General features: G+C 37.9%; 1 protein-coding gene across 1 annotated transcript; it reads right to left on the bottom strand.

Moving 5' to 3' along the window:
- Positions 1–248: 248 nt before the first annotated feature.
- Positions 249–10719, bottom strand: sfxn3 (sideroflexin 3). Its single transcript, XM_008286461.1, has 11 exons — positions 10631–10719; positions 8430–8602; positions 8034–8204; positions 6648–6746; positions 5970–6045; positions 5754–5839; positions 5512–5639; positions 4889–4938; positions 4680–4729; positions 4539–4586; positions 249–4445 (listed from the first exon to the last, which is right to left on the bottom strand). The coding sequence occupies exons 2-11, from the start codon at positions 8591–8593 to the stop codon at positions 4349–4351; spliced, it is 969 nt and encodes a 322-aa protein (XP_008284683.1). The 5' UTR covers positions 8594–8602; positions 10631–10719; the 3' UTR covers positions 249–4348.
- Between the last annotated feature and the right edge of the window lie 2092 nt (positions 10720–12811).

Here is a 12811-nt window from a genome sequence, read left to right as displayed (position 1 = left end):
GGATGGCAAACAAAAAAGGCTCATTGTCTGTTTAAAGCTTAAAGCAAAGAAAATTCAACAGTAATCATGTTTAAATCACTCATCCTGTTAACTATTATCCTGAGCCATCTTTTAAAAAAAAAGTCACATGTAGAAATCAGTCTAAGGCTACTCTACTATAATATTCTATTAAGTTTACCCGCAGCACAGCTAAAATATATTTTAAATGCATCAATAATGCACAATGATTGACAATACTGCATTACACAGACCGGTTTGGATACATTTTATTCTATTGCTCTGAGTTGAATACATTTCACATCACGGAAATATATTTCAAAACAATACAAAACAGAGGGAGAACACACTGTGCACCAATACTGACAGGTCTACACGTATGGAAGTTGTATGTACATGAAACAACCAAAACATTCATGGAGTGTAACAATAACATAGATTGTCTTTACATTTGTACCTTCAGTATGCAAAGATGTAAAATGTTTATGGCATACACAACTCAAGTTGTAAATGAGAAGGTTCTCAACAAGTGTGCTTATGACATTTTAGTGTAACGTGAATAAAATCCATGGCAAAAAAATATGACTTCACATAAAAAGTGTCTTGGGAATTATTTATATCAATGTCATAACTTTGTATTTATAATTCTTTGTGACATTCTTTAAAAAATTTGGTGCTGTTGAGTGTTGCACTGACATAGTTGAGGACCACTTTGTAAAAAAAAATATGTTCTTCCATGATTAAAGTCTGGCAAAAAGGTCCACATGCTAAAGCTGAAACAAAAACTTTAAAAGCTACACACTTCCTTCATCTTCTTAATCCCGCACGATTCATACCCGTCTCATCTTTGGCTAGATCTATGGGTGCGACATGTTACGGTGGTACAGTCCAGTCACGAGCTGAGATGCAAGTTTACAAATGTATTTGAATGCTGAATCAAACCCTTCAGTTTTGTTCTTGACATTTCCACACCATAACTCCAAGAGTAGAAAAACACAAAGGAAAAACAAAAAAAAGAAGCAGAAACTAAGCTACCTGATTATGAGCACTGAAAGCTGCCAGACCATGAATGAATTATGAATTAGCAGCCGCATGACTGTGATTTAATCAACATCATCCAGCACGACAAAGAATCACAATCTTCAATGTATACTTGAAAACCCTTCTTTATAAATAGCAACACAAAATTAGCTAGCTCCTACAGCAGCACGGCAAAGGTTATATAGTGCAGTTTTATCTTCAGCAAACCTTAAACAGAACACACAGTAACTACCATCAGCACTGTAGCACAGCTGCAAGCACTTCAAACATCAGAATACAGAAATGATGCCGAATCTGTGACACTGTCCTGCAGTGCATGCAAGCAGGAGTCGTGTTTGATTCAAGCACCTGTAGGCAGGGACATAAACAGTAACGGCTGTCTGTTTACATGGATGGGACATTAGGGAGTTAAAGAACCCATATTATGCAAACCTACAGGAGTGGTTTTTTTTTTCATTTTAGGAGTCTACTAGTGTATGTTTACATATTTTAGCATTCAAAAACTTTTTTTCCTACTGTATATTGCAGCAGCACCTCTCCTCACCATGTGTCTGAAATGCTCTGTTTATGCTTCCATCTCTTTAAGGATTCCCTCCCAAAAGTCCAGTCTGCTCTGATTGGTCAGCTGGCCCGACTAAAGGCTGAAACGTGGTACTATGTTGATGCTACGTTCAGATTTGAGTATAGGCAGGCTGCACATTGTTTGAGAGCATCCTAAACTAGCAGCTACACAGGCGTTATGCCAATGTGTTACATGATGATGTAGATAAGTAACAGAGAAACAACTATACTTCAAACAAGGTGTTTCAGACAGGTAAGGAGCAGTGTTTCCTATGTGAGAGAATAACTTCCTTTGGCGGTTGTGTAAGTTTACAGACCTTTTCAGCGCACAAAAAAGCAACAGCACACTAAAGAAAAGAGAAAAATCCAAAGAGCATAATATGGGCTCTTTAAACGTTTCTTCAAAAATATGAGTAACAATGGAGTGTAAGCAAGCAGATGAAAAAAAAAGTGTTTCGTTCTAAAACAAGATATGTTAAAAAGGAACAGGACATCCACATTCTGGTGAATTTCAGGTGGCAACATTTTCCAAAAGCAATCTTGAATGAAACTGCAACATTTTAGGATCACACATAACCACAATCATTTTGTATTTCTGCTTGTACAGAAGTTCATTTATAAAAAATGCAATAGTTGTGCAGTTGCTACAGTCCCTTAACATCCACAATCGTTTTGCTTTAAATGCATGATTGTGCAGCAACAGACTTGCCCAACAAAAACTCTAGTGACTTGATGGAGATGAATTTGAACATAAACATGGTCTATACAATCCTACTGTGGGTTACGCGTTTTGAGCAACATACGTTAAAAACACCACTTCACACAAACATCGAATCGTCGTTGGTAAATTTGTGACTCTGTTTCGAGATAAGTCCGACGAGAGGAACACTCCCCTAATCTGAGGACTTATTAGCCCTAAAGCAAGAGGTGCACTTACTCATTTGCAATAAATTACACTCTGTACTCCTGCAATATGAGCAGCAGACATTGTTTTCCAGTGCATATGTGGGGCCATCTGGTGGATTCACTAACAGAGGCGTACGTGTCATTTAAAATCTCTCAATCCCTCATGCATATGTGCTTCATATAGTTTACATCCTATACATATATATATATACTGTATATAGAAATATATCCAAGAAAAATATACTTATTTTTATAATCCAGACAGATGACTGTGATAAATTCAACTATTTCTTAACTTACACCAACATCACTATCACAACCACACTGGACAGTTGCGTGTTTGGAGAGCTTGGTCATCAATGTGAATGATTTTGATCAGAGACGCTCAAACGCAGCCAATCTGTCCACTTCAACAAAGCAACACCAAACACTGTGCACACAATTGCCTGCTCCCCTGACCTACACATAGGCAGTTAGTATTATGACTTTGTCACACAACATTTACTACTTTCATTTGGTACAACAGGACATCAATGGCTCTAGCGCAATTGTGCAGGCAGCTAGTTCGAATAAAAACCCTGCATTTCCCAGCTTTCCAGAACGGAAAATAGGCAGTGTTACCTTGATATCAGTTCAGATTTCTTTTAGCTTGCAATTTTTCAGGTTTCAAGTTTTACCACGATAACGACAAAATATCATCGTCTGCACTGCATTTAAACATAAAAACGGTCAAACTTGGAAGGAAAATCGTCTTCTTCCTCCTTCATCTTAGAGATAAAATGTACAGACAACATAGCATATTCCTCTCCACCAGACACCACCACCAAACAAGCACTATCGCCTAAAACAACTAAAAAAAATAAATTCTTGAAAAACAGGCTGCCACAGTACGTATTCATGTTGATAAAAACCCCTCTCACTCATGCACTTACGGCTGTGCTTTGTAAGCTTTTGCCGTTTAATTTTTTCTCTATATATTTATCTAGCACCTGATTAGCTGGTCTGACAATACGAAGGGGCATAAGTACACTTAAAGGAGAGTGGAAGAGAGTAAAAAGCAGCACTGGTTAACAAGAGGCAAAAAACACAACGAAACAGAAGAAAATTCATCAAGGGTCGCACTATTTAGAGCTACTTTTCTTTTTGGCGCAACTACACAGTGGATTAAAGGAATTGGGGGCAACAATTTAATCTACCATATTCAGTGTGAAGTTTTTTTTCTATGTCACTTTTGAAGAATAATGTGACAATGACTGAGCTAGAATTATAAAGAGCGGCGACACAAGGCAAATAAGTTACATTCAAAAGCAATTACACGCACGACTTACAAGCACGAGCCTTAGTTTTAAACTGGAATTACAAGTAATTTATCAGGACGTAAAACCTGAATGTAACGAAATATTGGTGAGTCAAATACAAATCAGTAACTTCATGAACTGCCACCCAATATGCAGCTTTGAGCGGTGGAAGACAAAACACACCACGACACGATAATAACAAAAAATAAAAAAAAGAAGTCAATTTTCCTTTCCTAAGGAGTGTCATCTATGTACACAGAGAACTGTCAGCAATCTTCCTTCTCAAAGTGTTTCATTTTCCTTTCAATGAATCTTCTTTTTCATATAATAGTAACCTTCCACTGTTAGATTTGGAGCACCTCCATGCAGTCAAATTTTTAAAAAAAAAATGTAGCAATACCCACAAACAAAACAAAATATGCATAAATAAATTTTGTTTTGTACTCCCATTTGTGCCCAGAGTACAACAGATGTGTGAGTGTGTGCGTTGTATGTGTGAGTGTCTGCTTGTCTTGTGCATATGAGTGGAGATGAGTTGTCGGCTCCTACAGGCCCTTGTTGAAGTAGACGGTGGTGGTGTGAGGACTGGTCTGTCGTATCCTCTCCTGCAGATCTGGTTCCAGCCCGCTCACACTCATAGAGCTGCAAAGAGATGGTTGACCATGATTAAAAACCACACGTTATATAACACTTGATTGCACAGTGGATACGTGAGGTGAAAGTTGCTGTCGGTACCTTTTCTGAGGGAACAGGGCGCAGCAAAGAGGAGTTGCAAACACCAGGCTGAAAGCAAGAGATAAAGAGATGTTCTGTACATAATATGTATATAATTCTATTCAAACATGTTCTCAAAGATAACAAGCGCACATCACTCACCACAGGCCGACGAGCCCCACCTGGACAGGAGCGTTTAGAATTGGAAACCGCTACAGGGAAGCAAAAATAAAAGAAGACATAAGAATTCAATGTATGCGTAACATGCGGAATGTGGCGTCACTCTTCGGCTTCACAAAACACCAGCACGCTCAGTAAATCCACTGACTGCAAAAACAACAGCACGGCATTCATGAATGCAGTCTGCTTACCTTCATGAAAGCCCTTTTCTCCAGAGCATTCATTATTACAGGGGGAATGGCTGGGGAAAAAAATAAAAATAAAAGCAGATCAGGTGAGGTCTCCTGTTACATGAGTGAACAATACAAAAAAGACAATTTGACACTTTGGAGGTTAGAAGTTGCGGATTTCAGGGTGAGAAATTTAATCTTTCACGCTTCAACACTCTGAATTAGTTTTTTTTTTTTTAATATGAAACCGCATTCAGGCACTTCTTTCCAGTAATCTCACTGCATCTGAATGTGTGGGTTTCTTGTCTGAATTAAATCACTTACAAAGGCAATCTTACGAGTTCTTACCTAGCAATATTTACAAATCACTTTTAACAAGGCACAAGCTTAGAGAGCATGCAGTCACATTCTGGGATTTTAGAGCTTTTTTCTTTTAACTAAAAAATGCTGCTTACTGAAGATAAAAACAAAACAGTGATACCAGTGGGAAGACAGTAAACGTACAGACAGGACAGCAAAATTATGAGCTTCAACTTGCATAGCTTCGTCACTATGCTGTCACTTCTCACACTATCACTGTCACACATGATAGCTTTAAAATAATGATTAAAGCTGCCTTAATAAAACAACAAGGTTGGCGTTACCCATCGCAGGCACTGCCATGCCGATCCTGGACACCACCACCTGCACGATGGCCTGTTTGGCAGCACTGGCAGACTCTCCTAACCTGTTGTCGTTCTCATCTGTCACAGGGATACCGTACTTCAATTCCCTGGCAGAAGGAAGAACAAGAGTCATGTAAAGCAGTTGTAGCAGCTGCCACAATACATACAAGCTCTTGAGTGAACAAGGTAGAGGTCAGTGATCGATATTTTAGTATTCCCACCTCTGTCTCATGAAGGGAATGTTGATACAGTTGGCAGCGGCAACAGCAGCAAAAGGGACAAACCGGCTGACGATTGGTGGGAGACGCTGGAAAGACGCACGAGAATCAGAGACACATTCAGGTGATTGGTGTCAAATCTCAGTTCAGCGTGTCTGCAGCTAAGTTATTTGTTTTCTTTATCTTTTTATTCACATGAGCCACATCCGCATGTCTTACCGAAGCTAAGGACTTGAGCCCCAGGGCAGTGACTACGGCACCAGTAGTAGCACTAATGTAGGCCGCACCGAGCTGGCTGCAAGGAGACAAACACGATAGATGCACATCATACTTAAAGCATTCACTTCCTTTTTCAGAATTTCACACTTTAAAAATATCTCACTTATGCGACAGCGCATGAAGACTGCAGTTGAGAGTCTTCTAGACAAACTTAACGGAAGCATTTCAAAGCTGAGCTGCACCAGTCAAATATACAAATATGTAATGGTAAATAACAAGACCATCTTAATTCATAAATAATGATAAAACAACGGAAGATGCCGTAACAGTTAACCTTGATTTCATGCTAAATCCGTAAATATGCATTTACATGTCACGGCAAACCTCCTGTTCTTCATAAATGCATGCATTAGATGCATTTCTGCAACATCAGGAGGATGCACATTGTGGCAAAAATGAAACGAGTATGCAAATGTATGTTGACCTGACATCAACCGGGAGCATACAATCTGTGTCAGCATGAGTTCATGGTGACATGACGCTGAACATGCTTAACAGTGGAACGTAATACCGCTGTTAGGGAGAAGACAGCAGCTCCCACAGCCTCCTTACAGACACTAGTTTAGAGGAAGGACAGGAATGATCTAGAGTGGAAGGGAAGTGAGAAGTCCTTCCTACTTCACGGTCATGGGGGCGTCTCCACTGCGGTTGGTGTAGTTGACGACGGCGTTGAAGGACTGGTTAACCCACTGCCAGAACACCACTGCTGGAGTAGTCCTGCAAACACAAGGGGAAAAACAACATTGTGTATGAGGAAGTGAGATTTCACAGTGCTTTTTTTTGGCTTCATTTACACAGCAGTAAAAAAAAAATAAGCTTAGTGACACTTTAAAGAGTAAGTTTCTCTCATTACTTATTTCACACCAGTGCTGCCTGCAGCTACCAATTATTTACATCATCAGTCAATCCAGCAGTTGAGCTTTGATTACAGTTCACTTGGACAACAGAAAGATCAAGACATCTGTGTGAGTCTTCTAATTTGGGTTATGCTTGACAAGTTAAATTAAGTCAAGCGACAAGTTTATTTATATTACCCAAGGCCAAACGTTTGTTTCAGAAGGGTTTACAGTCTGCACAGCATACGACACAGAATATACTCAGCCCTTGATGATGTTACAAAGAAATGTACTGAATACCTGCTTTGGATACTTTGCCTTTTTAATTGCCAAAATAATTATTCTGGCAAAAAAACTTCTGTCTGATGTGGTGTTTTAATTACTCAGTATGAGTGAAGGTCTTGAAAGTCTTCCTTTTGTTGTCTCATCTGATAGATCATTTGACAGTTAATTTATCCATGTTTGTTAATTCTGCCAATTTTTACTATTTTAAAGCTACTGTGGGAGAAATTTGAGTTTTCAATCTTTGGTGCCCTCAAGTGGCAAAAACAATACTGTAGTAGACAGCTGTGCACTCTGCAGTCACTAGTCAAATATGTCCTCAGCAGTAAAACCATAATGATGCAAAGAATGGAGGTCTAAGGTGTTGAATCTTAAATAAATGAAAGTGTCATTCAATAATTAATAACTACAGACAAAATATGTAACGCAAAAAAAAACTGAAATAAATCAATACATTTTAAAACACAATAATTCTGTTTCCTGTAAAATCTGTGATCGGTTAGTTTGTCCTTAAATAGATGTCTAAAATAATTACAAAAATTAGAAAACAAATGTAAAATGGAATTAGCTTATTTTTTGTTGCTTATCAATTTGTTGTTAAAGCACAATTATCAAATGACTTGTGAAACGATCACAGCCCAGTGAGTTATCAGTATTCAGTAGCGAGACTGACATTTTTTTTTATTCTTTAAGAGGATTTTCACCCTGCATGGATTAAAATTTCTATTTTTATTCATTTCTGTATTCTGTACTAAAGCTGACCTTACAGTCACAGAAGCTGCATCAAATTCATTCATCATATTGTCTGATTACACATTCGTATTTCTTTATTTTAATTTAGTGGTTTTCAGTATGTTGCTTAGAATGCAGTGTATTGAAGCTGTACCTGTAGAAGGTGAGCATGCAGCCTGTGATGGACATGTTCATTGGCACCTGAGCAGACATCCGACCAATCACAAACATCTTCTCCCCAGTGTCGGGGTGGAAGGCAGAGTCGTAGACGTACTTTGCTCTCCAGAGCTCATCCTCCGTCAGGCCAGGCTTCACAACTCCAGCTCTAAAAAAGTCACAACAATAGAGGGATGTGGTATCTTGATTAAAAGAAAAAAGAGCATTTTGAAAAAAAGAGATGCTTTCTTACTTACATGTTAACCAATTTATATACACTACATGTGATTTATTGTTGCTGCATTAACATCATCACTCTGTCACAGCAATGGTGATTTCCCTTCATGCTACATTTGCATATCATTTGTCATAATCTAGTATCTTGATCATCTACCTGTAGTCCTCCATGATCACTCGGGCCTCCTCCAGAGTCTCAGAGGACAGCAGGACGTTCCTGGGATCTGTGACCATGAAGAAGTGCTTGGCGCGCCCCATGAATGTGCCTTGGTCCCATCTTGGCTCCTTGATGTTTATGTTAAGGGACAGTTCTCCAGACATCTTGGCTTTCTTGGGTCAGAAGCAAAAATTGTAATTAGTAATCGCACACTGAGACACATCTCGACTGGATTTGTATGCAGATACAAGTGTGCAACATTGGGAGTACTTCAGAGAAACAATTCATCAGGGTCAATTAAATGTCACCTCAGATGGATTAACAAGCATACATGTAGAGTTAAGTAGTATACTTTGACAGGTTGGGCATTGTCAGTCATTTTTACATACTAACACTGTAAAGATAAACAGAATTTTGGCATAGAAAATCTGTTAATAAACTTTACTTTAAGAAATACAGCTTACATGATTATAAGCAATTTAACAAAAAAAAATTATATACAAAAGAAAATCAAAACACAGTCTAAAAATGTCAAATATATTATTTGAATCATACTAGTTTAGGAATACCAGACTGCAGGTATCACCAGACAGAGAGCAATGTTTTCAGCACCCTGGGCTATGAACGTATGCAAGTATAAAGGTCAGACTCCCGGCAGTACAGGTGAAATTATTCTGATTAAAAACCTTGGCGTCACAGTTAAGCCCTGATCTCTGCTCCAATAAAAGCTCTGCTGCAGTGCAAAGCTACACTGAGGCGAGGACACCTCCCCCCTCACACAGACCTACACACAATCATCTTTGAGAAACTAACCCAAAGTAGACTACTTGACTATATTTACTTACCCTCTCAGTGCTTTCTCAAATATAAATGACAGAGTTTATACAAGATAAGATGTTCTATTTGTTCTTCCTGCTGTCGGATTGATAAATGATGACAGTGTTTGTGGGTTCTTTGACAGCAGGTTGGGGCTGGTTTAACAAAACTCTTTGTGTCAGCTACGGCTGTGCGTACAAGATAAAAGAAATGGATCTCAATCATTAGTGTTTTACAAGTTAAATAAACTACTACTGAGGATTAAACTAGTGATGTTTTCCACAATGGATTGTTCTGTCAGTTATTCTCCTCAGTAAGCGACGAATGCTTCTGTAAATCTCTGTGTCCACAGTGACTTCTTCTGGAGGGTTTAAAATCCAACAATAAACAGTTTATTGTCACAAGCAAATCTCACATTTGATCAGCTTGAGCAAGGAAAAATGTGGATTTTTCACTTGATATAACACTCACTGATTATCAAAATACTTGTACATTACTTTTCTTTGCCTGTTCAAATATCAGCTAGGAGTGTCAGCTCTTTAGCTATGTACTAGTGCACAGCAGAAAGTAAACTATTTCAAGAATGTATGTGCATATTTCTGCAGCGTTCCCAGTGTTTACCGGCACAGCCCATCCAATACACAGGCCATAACAAGGCCATAAATAAATAAAAGCACCTCCATGTACAGACCTTGGCTTTTCTTTGCCATAACAAGGTCATAACCGCCACTGCAATAATCTGCAGGTTGCAATTAGATAAAGCTAATACGTACAGGACATACAGGCGCAAGATAACAACTGATACCGCTGATTCAAGGTTAACCGCTGGGTAAATGGCTAAACACAGATACATAAACATGATGTGACTGCTGCTTTGCTGCCATGAAACGGACATGACAGTCACAACGTGTGACTTGCGAAATAGGCAAATAAACATGTGTCACATTGCAAGTTAGCTGATCAGAGCAATAGCGTGACACACACAGTGACAGATGGGACTGGGGAAGTCACGACACGCTGCCGGTGTTCTGTCAGCAACATGCTAACCAATCTAGCCAACAAGCTAGCGAGGTAGCCGATAGTACCACTGAAACTCACTACAGTACGAGAATAGTCACAAAGGACAATAAAACAAAATGAAGGTTATGCAAAACCAAATGTTAAGACAGACAGGTTAATAAACCGACTTTTCGTGTCACCAAAACAAACAACTTGGTGAACTAACGTTAGCCGGTCAGCTAGCCAGCTAGTTTATATGCTAACAACTATGCTAGCACTTCAGTTAGCGCTGCAAGGACACTTATGGAGACGAAGCAAATGTTAAATGAGTCTGGTTGTGACTTTAATTAATTTAATAACTTAATGCAGTTAGCAGTAAAACGTACCTGTTCTGATTTCTCCTGTTATTTGAAAATGTATGACCTCTCAATATCACAGCACCACCGGGTGGACCTGTACTGCCTTCACGAACCCCTGGAAGCATAGTAAAATACACCATCATAGCATTTGACTGGTAGATAACTAATGTAAATGGTAAATTATGAATAATCTAACTCATATCTAACGCCTCTGAAATGCAAAACAGAGATCCCATGCCTAGCAAAGATTTAACTGATTGATTTAATAATGTGTAACTAAAGAAAAACGTGAAAAGTAAGTAACATCCACAGTTATATATTAACTGTTGTCCTAAATGTACGTCGTTTCGTGTTATTTCTCCAACAAACGAACAGCAATGTTCATTACTTGTTGTGATTTCCTACATATATATATTTAAATCGAGGAAACACGGTCAAATCAGTCACATAAAAATCGAATTTCAGAAAACAGAGTTTCTGAGCATGCCCCTGAATGCAGCACCGTGCAGAGAAGCACCGGGGGGCGGTGTCGTCATGGAGGACATGAGTAGCTGGAAACCTCTGGGCGTGCGACACACACAACTCACGATTGGTCAGCTGAGAGACTCGTGGGTTTTTATTTACTCCTAAGAATCTGAAAAAGTTGCCAACCACTTCTGAAGTTTGCATAAAGACTTAGACGAATAATTCGCTGCTTTGACTGCAGACTTCCCAGATCAAGAATTTCTATTGTATGTATTTAAAACGATGTGAATGCAAAATGTATCACTCATGTAAAAAGGTAACAGAATAAAACTCAGCTGCCATTAACTGAACTCTGTATGACATTTTGTGTATTTATTTACCCATTTTTAAATAATTTTCTTACATTGTGTTCATTTTTCTTGTTGTTCTTGTCTTCATAACTATGGTGAATCTGCCTCCCACCCCCAATAAAAAAAAAAGTCAAAAATAATAATAATAATTAATTTGCCAGTCATTTAGGAGTAGACCCTTTATAAAGCTGCAACAGATAATCAATTAACTGATTGGTTGTGGACTATTAAGTATACTGCCCACTATTTTGACAATGATTAATTGAATTAAATAAGAAAATATAATATAATAAGAAAATATAAAAATAAGACGAAAATATAATACAATGTGAATATTTTCTGGTTTCTTTAGTCTTCAACAGCAAACTGAATTGTGGACAAAACAAGGCATTTAAGGGTGTCATCCTGGGCTTTGGGAAACCCTGATTGCCATTTTTATTTTATTTCATTTTATTTTATTTTATTTTATTTACAATTTTCTGACATTTTATAGAGCAAACAAATAATCGATCAATTAGGAAAATAATCAACAGACCAATTAGCATTGAAACTCATGTCAGTTGCTGCCCTAATCCTATTTAACAATATTTCTATTAATCAACCAAACCAAGATACAAAAAAAAAAAAAAAACATGTCGCAAAGCTCCTACAAAAATCATATTTAAATATGATAATTTAAAAAAAAAAAAAAATTAAAATCCATATAGTTTTTTTAAAAACAATTTTTGGAAGAATGCAAAACATAGTAAATGATTTACTCAAGAAATAATACAACTACAACTACTACTACTACTGCTAATAACAAAATAATAGTAATAATAACAATAACAAAATAATAATAATAATAACAATAACAAAATAATAGTAATAATAATAATAATAATAATAGCTCTTCCACATAAAAAAAACAAACCCTACTGTTCTTTTTCCTTTTCAGTGTCTCAAATCGCCTCTTTCTCCAAATTATAAATAAATAAATAAATAAATAAATAAATAAATAAAAGCTACTGCCACTGCTACATATTAGTATATTAGTATGTTATTAATAGAAGAGACCTGCCTAGATGTGGTGATGTGTCCACGCCGGCCGCAGGGTGGGGTTGTTTACCCACCTCACTGCTGTGGTGAATTCAGGCTCCACAAGCAGGAAGATCCACAGCTCAGTTTTTTCCATCCACTCCTCACTTTTCTATAGCTTTTACCGAAAAATACGGACTTCATTAACACGTTAATAAGTTACCTGAGGACAAGCTGCGATAGAGTCGAGTGAGTTTTACTTTGAATGTTTGTGCAATTAGTGCACTTAATCATCACTTGTCCGGCCGCTAATGGCTGCACAGCTGCGGGGGCTTATGTAAAAGGCTTACAGCTCTTAAGACAATAATGGTCACCT

The sequence above is a fragment of the Stegastes partitus genome, unplaced genomic scaffold (assembly GCF_000690725.1).
Source record: "Stegastes partitus isolate 25-593 unplaced genomic scaffold, Stegastes_partitus-1.0.2 Scaffold455, whole genome shotgun sequence".
Lineage (NCBI taxonomy): Eukaryota > Metazoa > Chordata > Actinopteri > Pomacentridae > Stegastes > Stegastes partitus.
The sequence above is the reverse complement of the archived record's forward strand: the minus strand, read 5'-3'. Positions and strand labels throughout refer to the sequence as shown.